At 38.1% G+C, this 21,532-nt stretch overlaps 2 protein-coding genes across 5 annotated transcripts in view; one reads left to right on the plus strand and one right to left on the minus strand.

Moving 5' to 3' along the window:
- Positions 1-11,855, minus strand: part of LOC125240292 (lachesin) — a 28,718-nt gene extending 16,863 nt beyond the window's left edge. The window contains exons 1-3 of the mRNA XM_048148162.1: positions 11,722-11,855; positions 10,053-10,171; positions 948-1,070 (exon numbers count right to left, since the gene is read on the minus strand). Of these exons, the coding sequence (XP_048004119.1) occupies positions 948-1,070; positions 10,053-10,171; positions 11,722-11,770 (291 nt within the window). The 5' untranslated portion in view covers positions 11,771-11,855. The remainder of the gene's footprint in view (positions 1-947; positions 1,071-10,052; positions 10,172-11,721) is intronic.
- A 2,127-nt stretch (positions 11,856-13,982) lies between these two features.
- LOC125240232 (glucose-6-phosphate exchanger SLC37A2) overlaps positions 13,983-21,532 on the plus strand; it is a 52,447-nt gene continuing 44,897 nt past the window's right edge. For all 4 annotated transcript variants that reach the window (XM_048148059.1, XM_048148061.1, XM_048148058.1 and 1 more), the window contains exon 1: positions 13,983-14,360. In XM_048148059.1, coding sequence (XP_048004016.1) covers positions 14,209-14,360 — 152 coding nt within the window. In that variant the 5' untranslated portion in view covers positions 13,983-14,208. The remainder of the gene's footprint in view (positions 14,361-21,532) is intronic.

Genomic DNA, 21,532 nt, shown 5'->3' on the forward strand with positions numbered 1-21,532 from the left:
AAATGTTGATCAGTATAAGGAGTACAGCCTATAGTTCAATTTTTCGCCTTTGTTACAGGCCCCATAGTATCAAACCAAAAATATACAGCAATCAAAAGAGTATGATGAGGCCAGAATTGTATGATAGAGGCAGAGCTTCCGTGGTCTTACTCTATCTTAACTCTATATAAAGTACTAGCTTTTGCCCGCGGCTTCGCTCGGAGAAAGAGACAAAAAGTAGCCTATGTCACTCTCCGTCCCTTCAAATATCTCCACTTAAAAAACCGGCCAAGAGCGTGTCGGGCCACGCTCAGTGTAGGGTTCCGTAGTTTTCCGTATTTTTCTCAACTACTAAACCTATCAAGTTCAAAACAATTTTCCTAGAGTCTTTATAAAGTTCTACTTTTGTGATTTTTTTCATATTTTTTAAACATATGGTTCAAAAGTTAGAGGGGGGGGGACGCACTTTTTTTTCCTTTATGAGCGATTATTTCCGAAAATATAAATATTATCAAAAAATGATCTTAGCAAACTCTTATTCATTTTTAAATACCTATCCAACAATATATCACACGTTAGGGTTGGAATGAAAAAAAAATTCAGGCCCCACTTTACATGTAGGGGGGGTACCCTAATAAAACATTTTTTTCCACTTTTTATTTTTGCACTTTGTCGGCGTGATTGATATACATATTGGTACCAAAGTTCAGCTTTCTAGTGCTAACGGTTACTGAGATTATCCGCGGACGGACGGACGGACGGACGGACAGACAGACATGGCGAAACTATAAGGGTTCCTAGTTGACTACGGAACCCTAAAAATCACGTCAATTCGTCGCTCCGTTTTCCCGTGAAAGACGGACAAGCAAACAGACACACACACTTCCCCATTTATAATATTAGTATGGAGTATGGATACAGTATATAAACTTACTTACTTTTCGATTAAAAAAAAAAAAAAAACTTACAGATAAAGTGTATGTGGCAGAAGCGGCGTCATATCGCAGGGAGAACCTAGAGTCTCTTATGATGAGGCCAGAGTTGTATGATAGAGGTAGAGCTTCAGTTGTTTTGGTCCGGTCGAATCTTAACTGAAAAAAAAAAATGGTTAGTTTTTTTATACTACGTCGGTGGCAAACAAGCATACGGTCCGCCTGATGGAAAGCGGTCACCGTAACCTATGAACGCCTGCAACTCAAGGAGTGTCATATGCGCGTTGCCAACCCATTAGAAGCTACACTCCCTTAAGGAGGGTTCGGGTTGCCGACGACTCAAAGGACAATTGACGGAACAAATTAGTTCCGTAGATCCATCCGTCGCTAGCACACCGCAGCCTCGTTGAGCTCTGGCAGCCTTACTCACCGGCAGGAACACAACACTATGAGTAGGACTATGAGTAGTTCCTAGTGTAGGATTAAGGTTTTAATTGACAGTAAGAGTTGTAACTCCATACATCGGTAAATACAAGTTATTTGCAGTGACACCTAGCGTCAATCACGCGTCAACTAGCGTAAATTATCAGTACACTTGTCGATAGATGTCGCGACGAACAAAGTCTAATGCTCAACAGTTTTTAGCTAATAATCAGTACTCTGTTTTCAATTCCTTCTGCTTGTAATATAAGTTGTAAACTGTTTTAATATTACATTTTTGGCAGACGCGACACTGTTGACACCTAGTGTCGAGTAGTGGTACTGATCATTTACGCTATTTGACGCGTGATTGACGCGCTGGTAGCCTAGCGGTAAGTACGTGCGACTTTCCTTCCGGAGGTCGCGGGTTCGAACCCCGGCTCGCCAATGTGTTTTTTGGAATTTATGTGCGAAATGTCATTTGATATTTGCCAATCGCTTTTCGGTGAAGGAAAACATAGTGAGGAGACCGGACTAATTTCCAAGAAGGGCTTCAGTGAAACTACTCAAGTTTCAGTGCCACTCTTGGCAAAAAAAGGGGTTGAAAGAAACAATAATTGTGACATAAGTATAGTTTAAATAAGTTTGAAATAATCGTTACTAGAGATGGGCCGAATATTCGGTATTCGGCATATTCGGCAAATTTTTCAATGTTCGTATTCGGTCGAATAGTTCGGTTATATTGCGAATATTTGCCGAATAAACAATAGTTATTTGTTATACAAGGGGGCAAAGTTGTATTTTAACGCCGAGTGTGGAATTTAAAAACGAGCAAGTGAAAGGATTCTATAGTTGAACCACGAGCGAAGCGAGTGGTTTGAGAATAGAATCCTGAACTTGCGAGTTTTTTAACACACGAGAAGTAAAATACATTTGCACCCGAGTGTAACACAAAACTTTTCCCCTCACTATAGCGAGGAAACTACAACGCAAAAAATGCGTTTATCCCTGCTTCCAGTAGTTCCACAGTAGTCCATGGGCCAGCTGGTCCAATTTTGCCAAACGGTATAATTTGGGGGTACTAAGTTTCCTTTTTACAGCAGTTAGGTAGGCTTATAAGGATGTTAAAAAACCATGATTGCCATCTCAAAATGGTAGCTAAACAAAATGGCCGCCAATCCAAGATGGCGGATATTGAGTTTTAAAAAATCGACCATAACTCCAGAAGTATTGGTCCGATTTCATTTTTATTTTTTTTAAACGAAAGCTCTTTTTAGGGTTCCGTAGCCAAAATGGCAAAAACGGAACCCTTATAGTTTCGTCATGTCCGTCTGTCCGTCTGTCCGTCTGTCCGTCTGTCCGTCTGTCACAGCCGATTTACTCGGAAACTATAAGTACTACAGTGATTAAATTTGATGGGAATATGTGTTGTATGAACCGCTACAAAATTATGACACTAAATAGTAAAAAAAAGAATTGGGGGTGGGGCCCCCCATACATGTAACTGAGGGATGAAAATTTTTTTTTCGATGTACATACCCGTGTGGGGTATCAATGGAAAGGTCTTTTAAAATGATATAAAGTTTTCTAAAAAACATTTTTCTTAAAGTGAACGGTTTTTGAGATATCAGCTCTCAAAGTCGTAAAAAGTATGTCCCCCCCCCCCCTCTATTTTTATAACTACGGGGTATAAAATTCTAAAAAAAATAGAGGTGATGCATGCTAATTAACTCTTTCAACGATTTTTGGTTTGATCAAAGTATCTCTTATAGTTTTTGAGATAGGTTGATTTAACTGTAATTTTGGTTAAGTTATTGGTTTATTATATTTGCTGCTACGGAACCCTTTGTGCGCGAGCCCGACTCGCACTTGGCCGGTTTTTGTGTACTTAAATACTTGTCATATTCGTTGTTTCGCTAAATTCAACCATTAGTTAGTAATTAACGAAAAATGTAAAAAAAATATCTTTTTTTCTAAGACTTTCTGTCAAAAATCATGTTTCTACAAAATACCTTGCATATTCTAATAAATATTTAAATGCAGAAAAATAGTGCCATTAATCACCTTTAATTTGATGTATAAAAGATACCGATTTAATTTACAAAAACACATAGAGGCTTTAATTTAAAGCTGCCTTCGTTGAAATTCACCGTTGTGCATACAGTACTAAAAGCTTCAGGTTGGAGTGCATAGAGTACTAAAAGATGTATGCAATTGGGGTGCATACAGTACTAAAAGACGTTGTAGAGTACAAATATGCTGTTTTTAGTTTATTTTAGCAATTGTACAATTAGAATAATAGTTTATGTTAATAGAACATGATAGTATCCATGAGTTTGTAGATAATCTATAGTACTAGGATAAAATTTGTTTAGATACCATATGCGCAACACACCTCAATGATGAAAATTAAGTATTTAAGTGTACTAGGTATATGACTAACATGTATCGAGACTGTCAAGATAGAACCATTAACCTTTTGACCGCCACGGACGGCCACGGTGGTCACCGGAAATTCTTGCCAAGGACGCCAACGATACGGACGCCAAATGCAATAAAATTGGGACTCCGTAATGCCTAATTTCGCTCATATATTCGCGAATTCGCAATGCAATTCTGTTGTGATTGTGCCTGGGAGACGGAATACTCCGTCATCATCTTGCGTATAAGATCGTATTCCGGATTGAAAATAGTTCCGCATTCAAGGACTCTCAGATTTGAAAAAAAAAAACCTACGCATGAGCGGGTTAGTGAAGAGCACCCCCAGAATTCGGGCAAACTTTAGAAATGTTCTTTAGTACAGCATTAATAGATGTTCCTTACCTATATTTTACCGATTACTAAACAACGAAGCCGTGAAATACCGGATGGACAAACTTTGAGACATTTATCACCGCTTAAAGTAGAGCCAAATATGATTAACATGTATTGTTGGTCATTACCGAACGAAAAACGTTAGAAGACGTTAATAACAGACTTTTTAATTACCTACTCACGTGAGTTGAATTTTCATAAAAGGTGTACCAAAATGCGAATGTTTCTATGCAACCTGCTATTGAATCAGAGGAAAAGTTAGCACCCGTATCGACGAATCTCAATTAGTAGAGAGTAACTCCGGGGTTATACAATCTGGCCAAGTTTTTAAACAGGAAGGCATTTATAAAAGCCGCAATAGGGATGATAGATGTATAAATGTATGCCTCGATTATCTTCGATATGCGGATAACATCGTCATCTTCAAAGAAGCACATGTGATGTTCCCCGTCAGATACCGATGATGTATGCCGTCGGTGAGTGTTGGGTTAAAGTAGTTAAACATATAGAGGTATGTACAAATTGAAAGTTACGGCAAGGACAGGCTTATCCAAAGCTCCATATTTCAGCCTTTATAACAAGTAACAGAGGACAAGTTATCCGGAACAACAAATAAAGCTTGGGTTAAGGAATACCATAAACGACTAACGGCGGTAAGTCATAATAACAAAATCATCCTTCAATGGACCAAAGGACACAGTGGATCTCGAGGTGATGATGCGGCCTACGAGCTGGCCAGGCAGCTGGGGTCGACTGCTGATTCTCCCGATGCCCTTCAGCAAGGTATGCTGAATAGGAAACTACACACAGCACACTGGCAAAACCAGATCAAATGCTTCAGTCAAACAAGCCAAGCCTAGCATCAATGGAAAACTCACAAAGACGCTCCTTCAACTAGGGAAAGTCCGCCTGAGAATGGTAACCAATGTCAGAACAGGTCGTAGACTATTTAACAAACGTATTTTCATAACAGATGCTATGAACATTCCCCTGTGACGAGGGTGCCTGTCACCTGGTGATGAAGTGAGCAGAGTGGCTCCATACAGGAAAAAACATCTCGGATCCCCGAGAGACCTCTCCAAAGTTCTCTTACTCAACATTAAAGGTCTAATAGGATTTCTCGAGGAGATAAGCTGGCAGGACTAGCTAAATCCCCCACATCACGCAAAATAGGCACAAAACGTCGAGTTGTGGCGAACCATAACACAATACAGAGACTTGGGTCGGCCTCGCTGCCGGCGGAGATCACACGGAGGACTTGGATGCCTTTTTTAGGCTAAAGGACGTATTAAGGGCAAGGATGCCAGTTACTGGAGACCAACATGTTTGATCAGTGTGTAACTGGGTACTTCTCACCGTGACATAAGCTATTGCGAGACGTGGACACTAACAATGTACTAAATGAAGAGGCTAAAAGTTGCATATAGAGCACAATACGTTCGGTATGTCTTTCTACGATGGAAGCGAAACGAGATGATGCTGATGCGGCGACGGGTGAGAGTTATAGAGACCGGATTGCTACTCTAAAATGGGCTTGGGCCGGGCCAGGGCACGTAAGTCGTGATTGAAGGTGGAATATGCGTGTATTGTTTTGGAAGCATAGCTCAGAAACAAGACCTGCTATAAAAGTTCGAAAAATTAATCTGTTACCTGTGATTGTCATGAAGGCTTGATATTGGTGATATTGGCTCTACAATCTACATTAGCGGTAATATGTAATACATTTCTGTGCGTAAATTAAGGTTTATTCGGTAGGTACCTATATCACGTTGTTTAGTAGTCGGATACTTCATAGATATTCCTTATTAATGCATTATAGTGCATTTCTCAAGACTATTTTTCTTTTGGGTGTGTTCTTCACCTTTTGTATGCAAGGATTACTTTAACTAAATATAAGTTTTCTCCAACACGGATCAGAGTTAGGCTTAACCTTTTAAACGCCAAATAGTGAAAAAGAATATGTCGTGCCCCGGACACCAGACAGACGTGAATCGCGATTATTGGAGCAAAATTAGGCGTTAAGATGGCCCGCATGGGTCCCCAATGTAATTGACAAAACTGATGGCCATGGTTGGCGTCCTTAGGAAGCATTTCCAGCGACGGCCATATCCGCCCATGGTGGTCAAAAGGTTAATGTGATGAGATAGGACCTCAACTATGTCTAGTTTATTTATTTTGTATTATCTCGGTTGGTTGGCGCTGCATCACTAAAGAAATTTTATAAAAATAATCAAATATCTAAAACTGTACTTTACCTATGACATATTATATTTGACGACCGGTCTGGCGCAGTCGGTAGTGACCCTGCCTGCTGCGCCGCGGTCCTGGGTTCGAATCCCGGTAAGGGCATTTATTTGTGTGATGAGCACAGATATTTGTTCCTGAGTCATGGATGTTTTCTATGTATATAAGTATTTATATATTAAATATATCGTTGTCTGAGTACCCACAACACAAGCCTTCTTGAGCTTACCGTGGGCCTCAGTCAATCTGTGTAAGAATGTCCTATAATATTTATTAATATTTATTTATTTATTTTATTTTATTTATTAAATATTATATTCTTAAAGCTAATGGATTTCGGATACTATCATGTTCAGTTATTTTCTTAATTGTAAGTACAATTGCAGAAATATACTAAAAACAGCATATTAGTAATCTACAACTTCGACCTGAAGCTTTTAGTACTGTATGCACAACGGTGAATTTCAACAGACAGAATTAAAATTAAGCCTCTATGTATTTTTGTAAATTAAGTCTGTATCTTTTATACATCAAATTAAAGGTGATTAATGGCACTATTTTTCTGCATTTAAATATTTATTAGAATATGCAAGGTATTTTGTAGAAACATGATTTTTGACAAAAAGTCTTAGAAAAAAGATACTTTTTTTACATTTTTCGTTAATTACCAACTAATGGTTGAATTTATCGAAACAATGAATATGACAAGTGTTTGAGTACACAAATGGAGCTTTCGTTTAAAATAAATAAAAATGAAATCGGACCAATACTTCTGGAGTTATGGTCGATTTTTTAAAACTCAATATCCGCCATCTTGGATTGGCGGCCATTTTGTTTAGCTACCATTTTGAGATGGCAATCATGGTTTTTTAACATCCTTATAAGCCTACCTAACTGCTGTAAAAAGGAAACTTAGTACCCCCAAATTATACCGACTTCTTCACTGGCCCATGGACTACAGGTGGTAAATCATCTTTATTACTAGATTCACCTACTTTTATCAATTTTAAAGCAATTAATTTGACTTTATTCAAGGTCAAATTACTTTACCCACTAGTGGATAAAATGCGTTTTTACCCGCTGGTATTAAAGGGCAAAACACGTGTTTCCGAGCTAGTGAGGGGAATAGTAAATAAATACCGTAAGTTGTTTCGTAATTCATCGGATAATGAATTAATGACATCCTATTTCAGCATTCTTAGGAACTACCAAAGGGAGTTAAAAATGCGTTAATTTCAGGTTTTTGGACCCCTCCCCCCCCCTATGTCACGCTTTTTGTATCCCTTTAACAGGGATTGTCACATTTAGTATGACCCCCCCCCCCCCTTACACTGTGACGTAATATATGGATAACTACAAAATTAAAATTTTGAAAAAACCCCCTACTGCGACATAGTAGACCGATTTTCATGAAACATGGTTAAGAACACTCCCGAACAACTCAGCTTTCAGAAAAAAAAAACTAAATCTAAATCGGTTCATCCGTTCGGGAGCTACGATGCCACAGACAGACACACACACAGACAGACAAACAGACAGACAGACAGACAGACGGACAGACAGACAGACAGACACGTCAAACTTATAACACCCCTTCGTTTTTGCGTCGGGGGTTAAAAACAAAACAAAACATTTTCTTATGCAAGAACATTTAGAGCCTTAGTAAGATAAATGTGCCTATTACCAATCATAGAAAAGTTATAACCTTATATTCGGCCGAATGTTTCGTTCGGTAACAGCTTAACCGAATGTTCGGCCGAATATTCGTATTCTGCAAAGTCCGTATTCGGCCCATCTCTAATCGTTACATTCATTACTCAGCTTAACCAACAACACAAAAGTCCATTTAAAACCCAACCAAATGTCATTTTAATATCACAATTCGACCATAGAGCAATAAAAATACCAGAAACTTCCTTTCAACTCAAAACGTACTATACGCCTACGGTACTGCATAAATACCTATACATTTATGAACCCTCTACCCCAGTAATATGTATAGATATTTATAGACGTGACTGTAACTTCGTATCACTTATGACCTTGCGGTGTTAAAGTAAGTATGATCAAAATTCAATGGTGTCATTTGAGTCCCCTATGCAATGATGCGTTGACTGGGGCATTATGTTTAAGTTACAATAAAATGTTGATTGTATGTCTTGACTTGGACCATGAGGGTAGGGTGTGTCTTAAGTTAGTTTTAATAGGATGAACTCAGGACGCGTCTAAAGATTATATCTAAATTAGATATAGTCCGAATATGGACTTTGCCGAATACGAATATTCGGTTCAGCACTTACCGAACCGAACATTCGGTTACGCCATATTTAGAAAGCGGATGTCAAGATTTAAACTATTAAATGATTGATAACGGTAACATAATATAATTATGTTGCTAGAACTACATCTGTTTAGTCACTAAGAACAAGAACATCTTACGATTTAGTGGATTTAACTAAACCTTAGTTAAAACAACTCTGACCTCTTCTCAACTCTTAAACTACGGTTTTTTCAACTTTGTATTTATATTTTGACGCATAGGCAATTATTTCTTTTTAGTAGTTCCTTAGAAAGCTACTAAAATAGGAGCTTATTATCCAATGGAATATGTAAGATCTTCATTCGTTATTTACTTTGTTTATTCGGTAAATATTCGGCAATGCAATCGAATTATTCGGCCGAATACGAACATTGAAAAACTTGCCGAATACCGAATATTCGGCCTATCTCTAATCTAAATAATATTTTTACTGTGTTTTTCTTGGAAACAAAGGTCAAAGTTGGCTTATCAAGGATTATCTCTTCAATTCTGTGTCACTGTCTCGTGAAATTCTTGTTTACACAAAATAGCTTCGTAAGACCCAGCACCGATAGCACGGTCGCGCGATAAACGATAAAACATCAGGCCGTCCCTATCGCCCTTACAAATAGTGCGAAAGAGACGGCCTGATTATGTCATTTATCGCGCGACCAGGCTTGCCTGCCAGGCCAATATTTGCGAATACTTATTATGTCTAGCATCCACTAAGCGGAATCGAACCGCGTCGAATCGAGTCCTCATACATTTGAATTCTACTCGACGCGTCGCTAAAGGACGCAGTCTCATAAGAAATGCAGAAAGCGAATGAGGAGGCACACTCAAAGACAGATGGCGCCACCGTATTAGTCCATACGTGAGAGCGAGAAGATGATATGTTTTCTCTCTCTCTCACATATGAATGACAGTGACATGCCTAGACACTTGCACAGGCGCCGCCTGAAGGGATAAAATGTCAGTGTGCCTCCTCATTGACGAAGCTCGACTCGGCGAGTGGAGCCCAGGCTTTATGCTCTTTATTTTATTTCTAGTTTAATAACAATGCGCATGCAACCAATTAACCATGTTAGTTGCAAACATCTGCTACGGAGACTGCTTACCATCTGGAACTATGCTTGTTTACCACTGACTGATTTTTTTTATGGGATAGGAGGCAAACGAGCAGACAGGTCGCCTGATGGTAAGCGATCACTGCCGCCCATGGACACCTGAAACACCAGAGGTGTTGGAGGTGCGTTGCCGGCCTTTAAGATGGGTGTAATTGCAGGCATCACATGCAGAGACTACTTACTATCCAGATGCTTGTTTGCCACTAACATAATATTAATAAAAAGATCAAAACTTACCCATAGCACAGGATATTCTTGTGCGTAGTGCACGGAACACTCTAAATCAACTTGGCTGCCGATGTCTCTGATTTGCTCTTGTGTTATGTGAGAGATTGTTGGTGTCCGTTGACCCCATACTGAAAAAAAAAAACAGGTCACAATTTTAGTATTATGGTCAAATAAAATAACTTATGACTATTAAGCCTACAAAGTAAAAAAAATATATATATTATAGTACATTCTTACACAGTTTGACTGAGTCCCACGGTAAGCTCAAGAAGGCTTGTGTTGCAGGTACTCAGACATATATAATATACAAATACATATAATATACAAATACTTATATACATAGAAAACACCCATGACTCAGGAACAAATAAGTGTGCTCATCACACAAATGCCCTTACCGGGATTCGAACCTGGCTTATAATTTCTTTACCCTTAAAGTTAACATCACAGTTGTATTGGAAAACTTTTAGCTAATTTCATGGCGTATAACATACAGACAATAACATATCAATGATTGTACAATTATTTTTTTACATGGGTATAAATATAAATATTAGTACTTTTCGCTCTGGACAAACACTTTTAGTTAAAGTCGCCAAAAATTTTTTTTCATCGTTTTCATACATAATAAATGAATTAATTAGTGTGAGAGACCCTTAAGAATAACATTCAAGTTAGTGTCAAGTGATTAACGGCTCATGTCAAAACAAATAACATTAGGAAGTGGTAAAGGCTGTCACACACATGTTCAGTAATTATCTTTATTCTTTTAATAACTCAATAACCGTAAGAGTTAAGACACTAGTTTCTTAGAGAAATTAATTATATTTGATCTAAAGAACCTTCCCTTAAAGTTAACGGAATTCAATAAAAACAGGGTGTATATTCAGACGGGCGATGGCTGAAAGACAATACCAGTATGTATTATCTCATGTGTTTGTAATGATTAATAGGGATGAATAGCTTATAACAAATATCCTTATAACAATATTAATTAAGTCAAATTTGTAAGTAAATAAATGTATAGCAGAGACAACATTTACACCAGTTGTTCACATTAAAAAAACAACATAATTGAATAAAAGCTTTATCCAGTGATACCATCAAAATCAGTAAAGCATTGACACCCTAATTGTCACTATTATTTAACAAATGGTTGATTTAAAAGCTTACAAGCAATAATTTATTACGCCCTTTATCGCGTTTTGGATCACCCCTTCACATCCTGTTTTTGCTCAATGAGGCGGCAAAATGAATCGATATACGGAGGGTGCCCCGCTTCGGACCACATACGCATTTACGACATAAATTTTGAGTGATAAACCTATTATTAGGCCCTAAATTAAATTTGGAACTAGATGAAAGAGTTTTAACGTTCGAAAAGTCCGTTAGACGCCGTGTTATTAACTAGGTGATTCATAAGTAAATAAAACGTGAATTATAAGTAATTTAATAAAATTTCATAACTTTTAAAAGACAAATTAAGTTGTTTTTAAACTGTATTCTTAAGAAACGTGATAAAAGGGTGTGTCTGTTAATAAACTACGTGCACGGAACCAAAACAATTGAACACCTTTGTATACGACTTAACAATGATATACCGGTTTTAAGAGTTTTTAAACATTCAATAACGAATTTAATATATGATTCAATATGTGCCAATAAAGGTTTAACTTACCTTTCGTTGTTAAACACAGTAATAACGTAATAAACTCATAAGATGCCATTTCACAGAACGTTACACCACACCGCACAACAGAAACTTTCTTCGCCGCTATACGCGTAATGCCGCTCCCTTGCTATTGAACGAACGAAATTCAAATAAATGGTTTACGCGAACGAATGGATAAGTGGCAGGTGTACGTTGGGGTTGCTAGTTTACAGAATCAAATTCCCCTCGTTAAATCGCTACTGGATGTATCGCAAAACCAAAATTAAGGCATATACGTAAAATTTGTAGTAAATTATAGCTAAATCTCCCCAAAACAGAGCCCTGCCACATCAATAACTGATATATGATATTCTATTTCTATGGATAACGCTAATTTAGCACTGCCAACAAACCATCAATAACATTTGATTTATATCAAATATAGTCTGAATTGATCAAAACTATACATACAATAATAAAATATATTTGCGAAAATCGAAACCAAACAAATAGATTTGGTTGGATTTTTTCATCATATTCCAACAATTTCGGAATCATATTAACCTCTAGCAACACTCTCCAATCAAATTGAAAACCATTCACTGATGCTCTGTCGGTAAAGCAGAATCATTCATTCTATTCATTTTGAGTTTACTATTCAACGCTAGATGGCGTAAACTTCAATTTCGTTTTAGTTCTGCTTCTCACCACAAGATGGCGTCAAACAAGACCCATCGTTGCCCATCTTTCATTTGTTTTCACTAAACGCCTAATGACCGTCTCTAGTGCTACTGGGCCTTCATACTTTTGCAAACAGGAACCATCCCACAAGACCTCTTCATTGTATATTTAAACAATAGAGTTCGATTTTCAAAACATCTATAGTATAAATATAAAAGTGGAAAATTACTGGCTCATGTGAGACTTGAACTTACGGCCTCTTCACTGGCTGGGCTAAAGTCAGGGTGGCTCTATTGGCAGAGTGCTGGAGTATCGATGAAGCCTTGAGTTCGTATCACCCAAGACAGTATTAGATTAGATTAGATGATTTATTTCACGAAAAAAAAATAGTTTGCGTTTGTGTACAAAAATATAAGAATTCCCATCATGATCGTCATAAAATTAAAGACTTAGGGATAACAGGAACAATATTAATACCTAAATCATCATATTCTTTGTGTCACCCAATAAGGATCGTCATTTTACAAAATTAAACAATAAAAACAAATTAGACTAATTAGTAATTTATCCGTGGGTTTGCTCTGTTATACATCAAGACATAACGAATCAATGCTAGTGACTTCCTTCGTACCGTACCTACGTATTTTCCTTGGCAGGTGCCCGTGCTTCACATCCCTTGTCGGTGCTTATAATTATGTTGTTATCAATATTTTATAACCGTCGTTTATTTGAACTATGCAATACATATACCAGCGTGAATGTTTGAAAATAAATGAACAGTAAAAAAAAACGATCTAGGTACTTTTTAGTAGGTCGTCTACCACTCGGAGTCGAGTCACGTCCTTAACACGTAAGCTCCTGTCTACCACTGCCCCCATAGCACAAGTACCACCCGGATGAAACCCAGCCGTGGCCATCATTCGCGAATAACATCGCCAGTAGGTACTCATCGCTCGATAACAAACCGTCACATTCCGGCAGCGGAGGCCGAATTACCCCCCCACCGCTTCCAGATATATAATCAGATCTATCTTCATCAGACGCCGCAATGCCGCTGACATCGTCTCTAAATCCTCAGGATCACTAAAATATCCAGTTTCGATAACAGGTGGGATTGTAATGTCGGAACTTCGCAAAGTCACCGACCCAGTTGATTTCTGCTTATCAAGAAATATCAAGATGAGCAGCTTTTCTCTTAATGGTTCTTTCAGAACGTAAGTGAGTATTATACATACTATTATTATACTCTTTGGTATTATATGTATGTACTACGGGTAAATTCCGAATACGGATAGAATGTTTGAATTTCGCGCCTACTTGTACTGACAAGACTTGCTGGACCGTCTGTTTATACAAACTTTTCTAAAATACATAATTATGCAGTAACAAAACGCAACGTCACAGTGACGTTGTCATCAATTTTATTCTTTGCCTGCCAATTTCGCTTCTATACACCCAAAATTTCAATCTTTTTAATCTAAATTTGACCTTATGCCGTAACGACAAAGCTGATTTCATAAAGACGGTTTAAAAAAAATCATCTTTAAGAGCGTCACTGCCATCAACATAATGAAGTTAGATTAGAAATTAAAATCGCATTGTTGATACGAGACGTGTCAAATCTAGTGCTGTTGCGGCGATAAAACTTAAAACACCACGTATTTCCACGCGAGCACTATTTCCTGCAGGCCATTATCTGATAAAAACGATACGAGAAACGATAAAAAAAATCTCACAGTCGTAAACGCTCAGTTGTGGCTGTTAACGCATATGCGGGTCTAACAAAGGTTTTTTTTAATTAAAAACTATGCGTGTGGTATAAGTGTGTGGTGAATGAGGGTGGTTATTGAGTTAGTAAGGAAATTTCGCCGGAAATTTAGGCTGAAAATGAGTGGCGTGAACAAGGAAGCGCCGATAGGCATTCAGTGCCTTCAGCGTCTTTCTGGATGGTGTTGTCCGAGGTTACAAATCAACAGGCTAAGATGGTAAGTGACTCATAGGCTTGCTAATACTATACCATTCATTGTTTATACTTTTTTAATGGTATTCGACATAAGAATAGTTGTAAATGTAAGTAAGACATTGCTGCTTACATAAAAACACTAATAACAGTCTATTAAATTGCATTTTGTAAGAACGAGTTCTTTTTAACTCCCAACGCAAAAACAACGGGTTGTTATAAGTTTGACATGTCTGTCTGTCTGTCTGTATGTGTGTCTGTCTGTGGCATCGTAGTGACCGAATGGATGATTTTTTTTTCGTCCTTCTGGATAGGCTAGGACCATAGGCCATACCGCCTCGTCTTGAGTGCCGAACGGATGAACCAATTTTGATTTAGTTTTTTTTTTATTTGAAAGCTGACTTAGTCGGGAGTGTTTTTAGCCATGTTTCATGAAAATCGGTCCACTATGTCGCGGTCGGGGGTTTTTTCAAAATTTTAATTTTGTGGTTAGGTGATGTTTCTGGGGTTAGGTTTCTGATAATAAACCTAATGATGTATAATAGAAAACTAAAAAATACATGGTGTAAGTCCGAGTACTCAAAACACAAGCCTCCTTGTATTGTAGGGCTTAGTCAATCTGTATGAGAATGCCCAATAATGTTTATTATTTATCGCTATTGTGTGACATAAAAGATTAATAAATACTCTATTTTGCATTAGCTTAATTAGTTTCCTAATGCCAATATTCATTAACATGTAATATTTTTAAATTGATGACAATATTGATCTACAATATCTACATCTAAGTATGTACAAACATACTGTACAACATAACACTTTAAGTTCTCGCGCTTTGTACACATATTTAAAGTCACACACAGGTCGAACGCGAAAAGGTAAAAATAATGTTAATTAATCGCGTTCGACCTGTGTGTGACTTTAAATATCCTGTACAACAATCATAAGAACCATGCTCAAATGGGGAGCCAAAATTGTAGTTAGAAGCTACAGCATGGGGCTTAAAAATTATTATACCTACAGGTTTTTAGAGGGTTGTCAACCCTTTTGTATCCCTTAGAATAACGGGTGTCAAAGACTATGGTAACTGTTTACCATCAGCCAGGCCGAATGTTCCCTTAATTTTTTTATACCATGATGTTGGCAAATGATATGGTCTGCCTAATGGTTAGTCACCATTATAAATTGGCTTGTTCCAGATCTGTCCCAGGCAATTTAAACTATAATTAACAAATTGAAAGTTATTAATTCAGTAGCAAATTTTTAATGACGGTGTTCAGGGTTTAATTTAAAAAATATATATATTGTGGGACACCTTACACAGATCAACTTAGCCCCAAACTAAGCAAAGCTTGTACTATGGGTGCTAAGCGACGATATACATACTTAAATAGATAAATACATACTTACATACATAGAAAACATCCATGACTCAGGAACAAATATCTGTGCTCATCACACAAATAAATGCCCTCACCGGGATTCGAACCCAGGACCGCGGCTCAGCAGGCAGGGTCACTACCGACTGAGCCACACCGGTCGTCAATAGAATAGTATAATTTTATTTCTGAACATACATACAATCACGCCTGTATCCCATAAAGGGGTAGGCAGAGCACATGAACTACTCAAGTTTCAGTGCCACTCTTGGAAAAAAGGGCTTGAAAGAAAACGAAATTGTGACATTGCAGTGACAGGTTGCCAGCCTTTCGCCTATGCCACAATTTAACCCATATCCCACAGTCGACTTCTACAACACCCACGGGAAGAAACTGGGTGGTGAAATTCTTAACCAGACACCACATGGGCAACACAAACATATCTCATCATTGTTCTGAACATAGACATGACAAATTACACTTTTTTTTTTTAGTATGAATAGGTAGACGTTTGACCACGATCACACCTGATGGTAAGTGATGATGCGGTCTACGGTGGAGCACGCTTACCTATGAGATACCTATTTACTCTCGCTGTAAAGAGGCCTGGATTGTACTCATGCGGAAACACAGACTCAGGCAGGGCATTCCACTCCTTGGCGGTTTGCAAAAGAAATATTGAAGCGAAAAGCTTAGTGCGTATTTTTGGAATACTAACCGTGAAGCGATGCCGCATTACAGAAACCATTATAAGCAATGAAGTACTACGAAATACAACAATGGTTGCAACAAAGCATACGGTCCGTCTGATGATGAGTATTCACCGTATCCTACAGATGCCAGCAACTTCAGAGGTGTTACAGTCACCAGCATAAATAAGTGATGATTTCAGTACCTTGTCATATTAACGTCTTGTTTGAAATGTCAAACGAAATTGTCAAACGATTAAAAGCGACAAGGTACAGAAATCATCATATATTTTTGCCGGTGACCAAGCAAGTTGCCGTCCATGAATGTTCATCATCATCATCCTTGCGTTATCCCGGCATTTGCCACGGCTCATGGGAGCCTGGGGTCCGCTTTGACAACTAATTCCAAGATTTGGCGTAGGCACTAGTTTTTACGAAAGCGACTGCCGTCTGACCTTCCAACCCGAAGGGTAAACTAGACCTTATTGGAATTAGTCCGGTTTCCTCACGATTTTTTCCTTCACAAAGCGACTGGCAAATATCAAATGACATATTGTATGATCATAAAAAAAACTTAACAAATTTATACCGTGACGTCACAATTCGTGCCGCGCAAGTAGCTTCGTGCATTCTCATTGCCATTCGGTGTTTAATGATTAGTCAATCGCCATTAACACTTAATGAGAGAACTATGTTCTTACTTCAAAGATAAAAAAGTACGTAATTAATTGATTCTGTGAATTCATCTTCTGGGCGAGCTCACTCCATCGTAGGCCACGTATTTGCCTTTGGCTAGTCTGTGGCCAAGAGTAAGCCCATTTATAATAATAGTAAAAAATAAAATTTTGAAAAAACCCCCGACTCCCGACATAGTGGGCCGATTTTCATGAAACATGGCTAAGAACACTCCCGACTAACTCAGCTTTCAAACAAAAAAAAACAAATCGGTTCATCCGTTCGGGATTTCAGCTCCTGAACGGATGGACCGATTTAGATTTAGTTTTTTTCTCTGAAAGCTGAGTAAGTCGGGAGTGTTCTTAGCCATGTTTCACGAAAATCGGTCTATGTCGGGGTCGGAGTTTTTTTCAGAATGTTAATATTTCTTCATACTATACTGAACTATTCACCGTATATTACATCAGAATATTCACAATAACAGCGCCCTCTAGACAATAGTGATATATTGCTGGCCAGGCTTGAAAAAGCTGTATAAATAAACTACGTCGATTACACGCATTGTTCGGTGTTTTCGTATCACAATATTATGTATATCGTTGTTTTGGAACGTGCATGTTACCGCTTGTTTTGGCTACGCTGAATCATTATGGGCAGTAAGCTAACCAAACATAGTTATTATTGCCAGTTGGGAAACCTTTATTTAATGCGTAGATGTATGTGTATAAGTATAGACCGTCAACCAAATCTTGTCACTAAAAAAACCGGCCAAGAGCGTGTCGGGCCACGCTCAGTGTAGGGTTCCGTAGTTTTCCGTATTTTTCTCAAAAACTACTGAACCTATCAAGTTCAAAACAATTTTCCTAGAAAGTCTTTATAAAGTTCTACTTTTGTGATTTTTTTCATATTTTTTGAACATATGGTTCAAAAGTTAGAGGGGGGGGACGCACTTTTTTTTCCTTTAGGAGCGATTATTTCCGAAAATATTAATATTATCAAAAAACGATCTTAGTAAACCCTTATTCATTTTTAAATACCTATCCAACAATATATCACACGTTGGGGTTCGAATGAAAAAAAAAATCAGCCCCCACTTTACATGTATGGGGGGTACCCTAATAAAACATCTTTTCCCATTTTTTATTTTTGCACTTTGTCGTCGTGATTGATATACATATTGGTTCCAAATTTCAGCTTTCTAGTGCTAACGGTTACTGAGATTATCCGCGGACGGACGGACGGACGGACGGACGGACGGACGGACGGACGGACAGACAGACATGGCGAAACTATAAGGGTTCCTAGTTGACTACGGAACCCTAAAAAAGGCGGCAAATTCGAAAAACACTAGTTTTGAAAATCGGTGGAAATTCGCATGTCATTTGTATCTTATCTGTGGAAACCTCCACCCTACCAAAAAGAGAAATAACTAGCATATATCCGTCCCTTTTTAATACATTATGTAATTCGTAAGGAAGTAAAGGATGACTATACGCGTTTCACATGCTTTTTTTATTAGGGAGGCATTCCGATGCTGCAGGCCCAACGAGCTCCTTGAAAAAAAATCTCTGTGGCTGTTCGACGTACATTGCTGGTTTTTGTTCGTTTCATAGGGATACCATACTTTAGTTTGATGTACATTGCTACTGCCAAAATTTGGTTGACAGGCTATATATATATGCATTGCATACTAGCATTAGCCCGCGGCTTCGCTCGCGTTAAATTCAAAACCGGCCAAGAGCGTGTCGGGCCACGCTCAGTGTAGGGTTCCGTAGTTTTTCGTATTTTTCTCAAAAAGTACTGAACCTATCAAGTTCAAAACAATTTTCCTAGAAAGTCTTTATAAAGTTCTACTTTTGTGATTTTTTTCATATTTTTTAATCATATGTTTCAAAAGTTAGAGGGGGGGGACGCACTTTTTTTTCCTTTAGGAGCGATTATTTCCGAAAATATTAATATTATCAAAAAACGATCTTAGTAAACCCTTATTCATTTTTAAATACCTATCCAACAATATATCACACGTTGGGGTTGGAATGAAAAAAAATATCAGCCCCCACTTTACATGTAGGGGGGGTACCCTAATAAAAAATTTTTTTTCATTTTTTATTTTTGCACTTTGTTGGCGTGATTGATATACATATTGGTACAAAATTTCAGCTTTCTAGTGCTAACGGTTACTGAGATTATCCGCGGACGGACGGACGGACGGACGGACGGACGGACGGACGGACGGACGGACGGACAGACAGACATGGCGAAACTATAAGGGTTCCTAGTTGACTACGGAACCCTAAAAATTGCAGAATGTTCCATATAAACTTCCACCGAGTTTGATATTTTCCAGTCGCTTTTCGGTGAAGGAAAACATATCGTGTGGAAACCGGACTAATTCCAATAAGGTCTAGTTACCCTTCGGGTTGGAAGGTCAGGTGGCAGTCGCTTTCGTAAAAAACTAGCGCCTACGCCGAATCTTGGGATTAGTTGTCACAGCGGACCCCAGGCTCCCATGAGCCGCGGCAAATGCCGGGATAACGCAAGGAGGATGATGATGCCAGTCAATATAAGGCTGCTAAAGTCTCCTATTATAATACAATAAAATATCCGTATCGTTATAATGCAACGTCTATTTTTTAACCCCCGACGCAAAAACGACGGGGTGTTATAAGTTTGACGTGTCTGTCTGTCTGTTTGTCTGTCTGTCTGTGTGTGTGTCTGTCTGTGGCATCGTAGCTCCCGAACGGATGAACCGATTTCGATTTAGTTTTTTTTGTTTGAAAGCTGAGTTAGTCGGGAGTGTTCTTAGCCATGTTTCATGAAAATCGGTCTACTATGTCGCGGTCGGGGGTTTTTTAACCGACTTCAAAAAAGGAGGAGGTTCTCAATTCGACTGAATGTTTTTTTTTTTTTGTATGTATGTTACTCGATATCTCCGAGAATCGTAGACCGATTTAAAAAATTTTTTTTTTGATCGAACGGGTATAACCCCGAGATGGTCCCATTGGCACCAAGTCGTGGTCTGATGATGGGATCTTGGAGAAATCGAGGGAACTCTTCAAATGTTATAGGCACATGTAATGTTTTTTGTGTATTTTTCAAAGGTACACCAGTATTTGCGCCTGATGGTAATAATTTTATGTAGCTGAGCTGATGATGGAAGGTCAACTCCTCAATGGTTAGGAGTTAAAGGACAATTCTTTCACTACTGTACATATATTCGGACTGATACATATAATATCACTAGGAACCACTAAAAATCAACAAATAAATTAACTTTTTAACAAAAAATAAAACCGCCTTCAAAAAAAAAAAGCGTGTTACAAAACACGAAGAAACTAAAAAGCCAAAAATAATAAACCTTCGAATTCAGATTTCTTATCGGATTGCAATAATCTAAACATCCAAATTATAAACAAATCAATTATTTTTGGAGTCGGGACCAGCCTGCGTATGGTTGGGTAGGGCAAACAGGAAATAGCAAGGCGACGAACAGGTCTGGTACCGACTACAAAAATAATTGATTTGTTTATAATTTGGATGTTTAGATTATTGCAATCCGATAAGAAATCTGAATTCGAAGGTTTATTATTTTTGGCTTTTTAGTTTCTCCGTGTTTTGTAACACGCTTTTTTTTTTGAAGGCGGTTTTATTTTTTTTCAAAATTTTAATTTTGTGGTTAGGTTATCTCACTTATAGAGCGGTTTTGCACTATACATCCGATCCGATCCGAATCTATGAATAACCTAACCACAAAAAAACCCCGACATAGTGGATCGATTTTCATGAAACATGGCTAAGAACACTCCCGACTAACTCAGCTTTCAGACAAAAAAACTAAATCAAAATCGGTTGATCCATTCGGGAGCTACGATGCCACAGACAGACAGACAGAGAAACAGACAGACATACACGTCAAACTTATAACACCCCGTCGTTTTTGCGTCGGGGGTTAATAACCACAAAATTAAAATTTTGAAAAAACCCCCGACCGCGACCTTAGTGGACCGATTTTCATGAAACATGGCTAAGAACACTCCCGACTAACTCAGCTTTCAGACAAAAAAACCGGCCAAGTGCGAGTCGGGCTCGCGCACAAAGGGTTCCGTAGCAGCAAATATAATAAACCAATAACTTAACCAAAATTACAGTTAAATCAACCTATCTCAAAAACTATAAGAGATACTTTGATCAAACCAAAAATCGTTGAAAGAGTTAATTAGCATGCATCACCTCTATTTTTTTTAGAATTTTATACCCCGTAGTTATAAAAATAGAGGGGGGGGGACATACTTTTTACGACTTTGAGAGCTGATATCTCAAAAACCGTTCACTTTAAGAAAAATGTTTTTTAGAAAACTTTATATCATTTTAAAAGACCTTTCCATTGATACCCCACACGGGTATGTACATCGAAAAAAAAATTTTCATCCCTCAGTTACATGTATGGGGGCCCC

Source organism: Leguminivora glycinivorella, chromosome 27, assembly GCF_023078275.1.
Source record: "Leguminivora glycinivorella isolate SPB_JAAS2020 chromosome 27, LegGlyc_1.1, whole genome shotgun sequence".
NCBI lineage: Eukaryota > Metazoa > Arthropoda > Insecta > Lepidoptera > Tortricidae > Leguminivora > Leguminivora glycinivorella.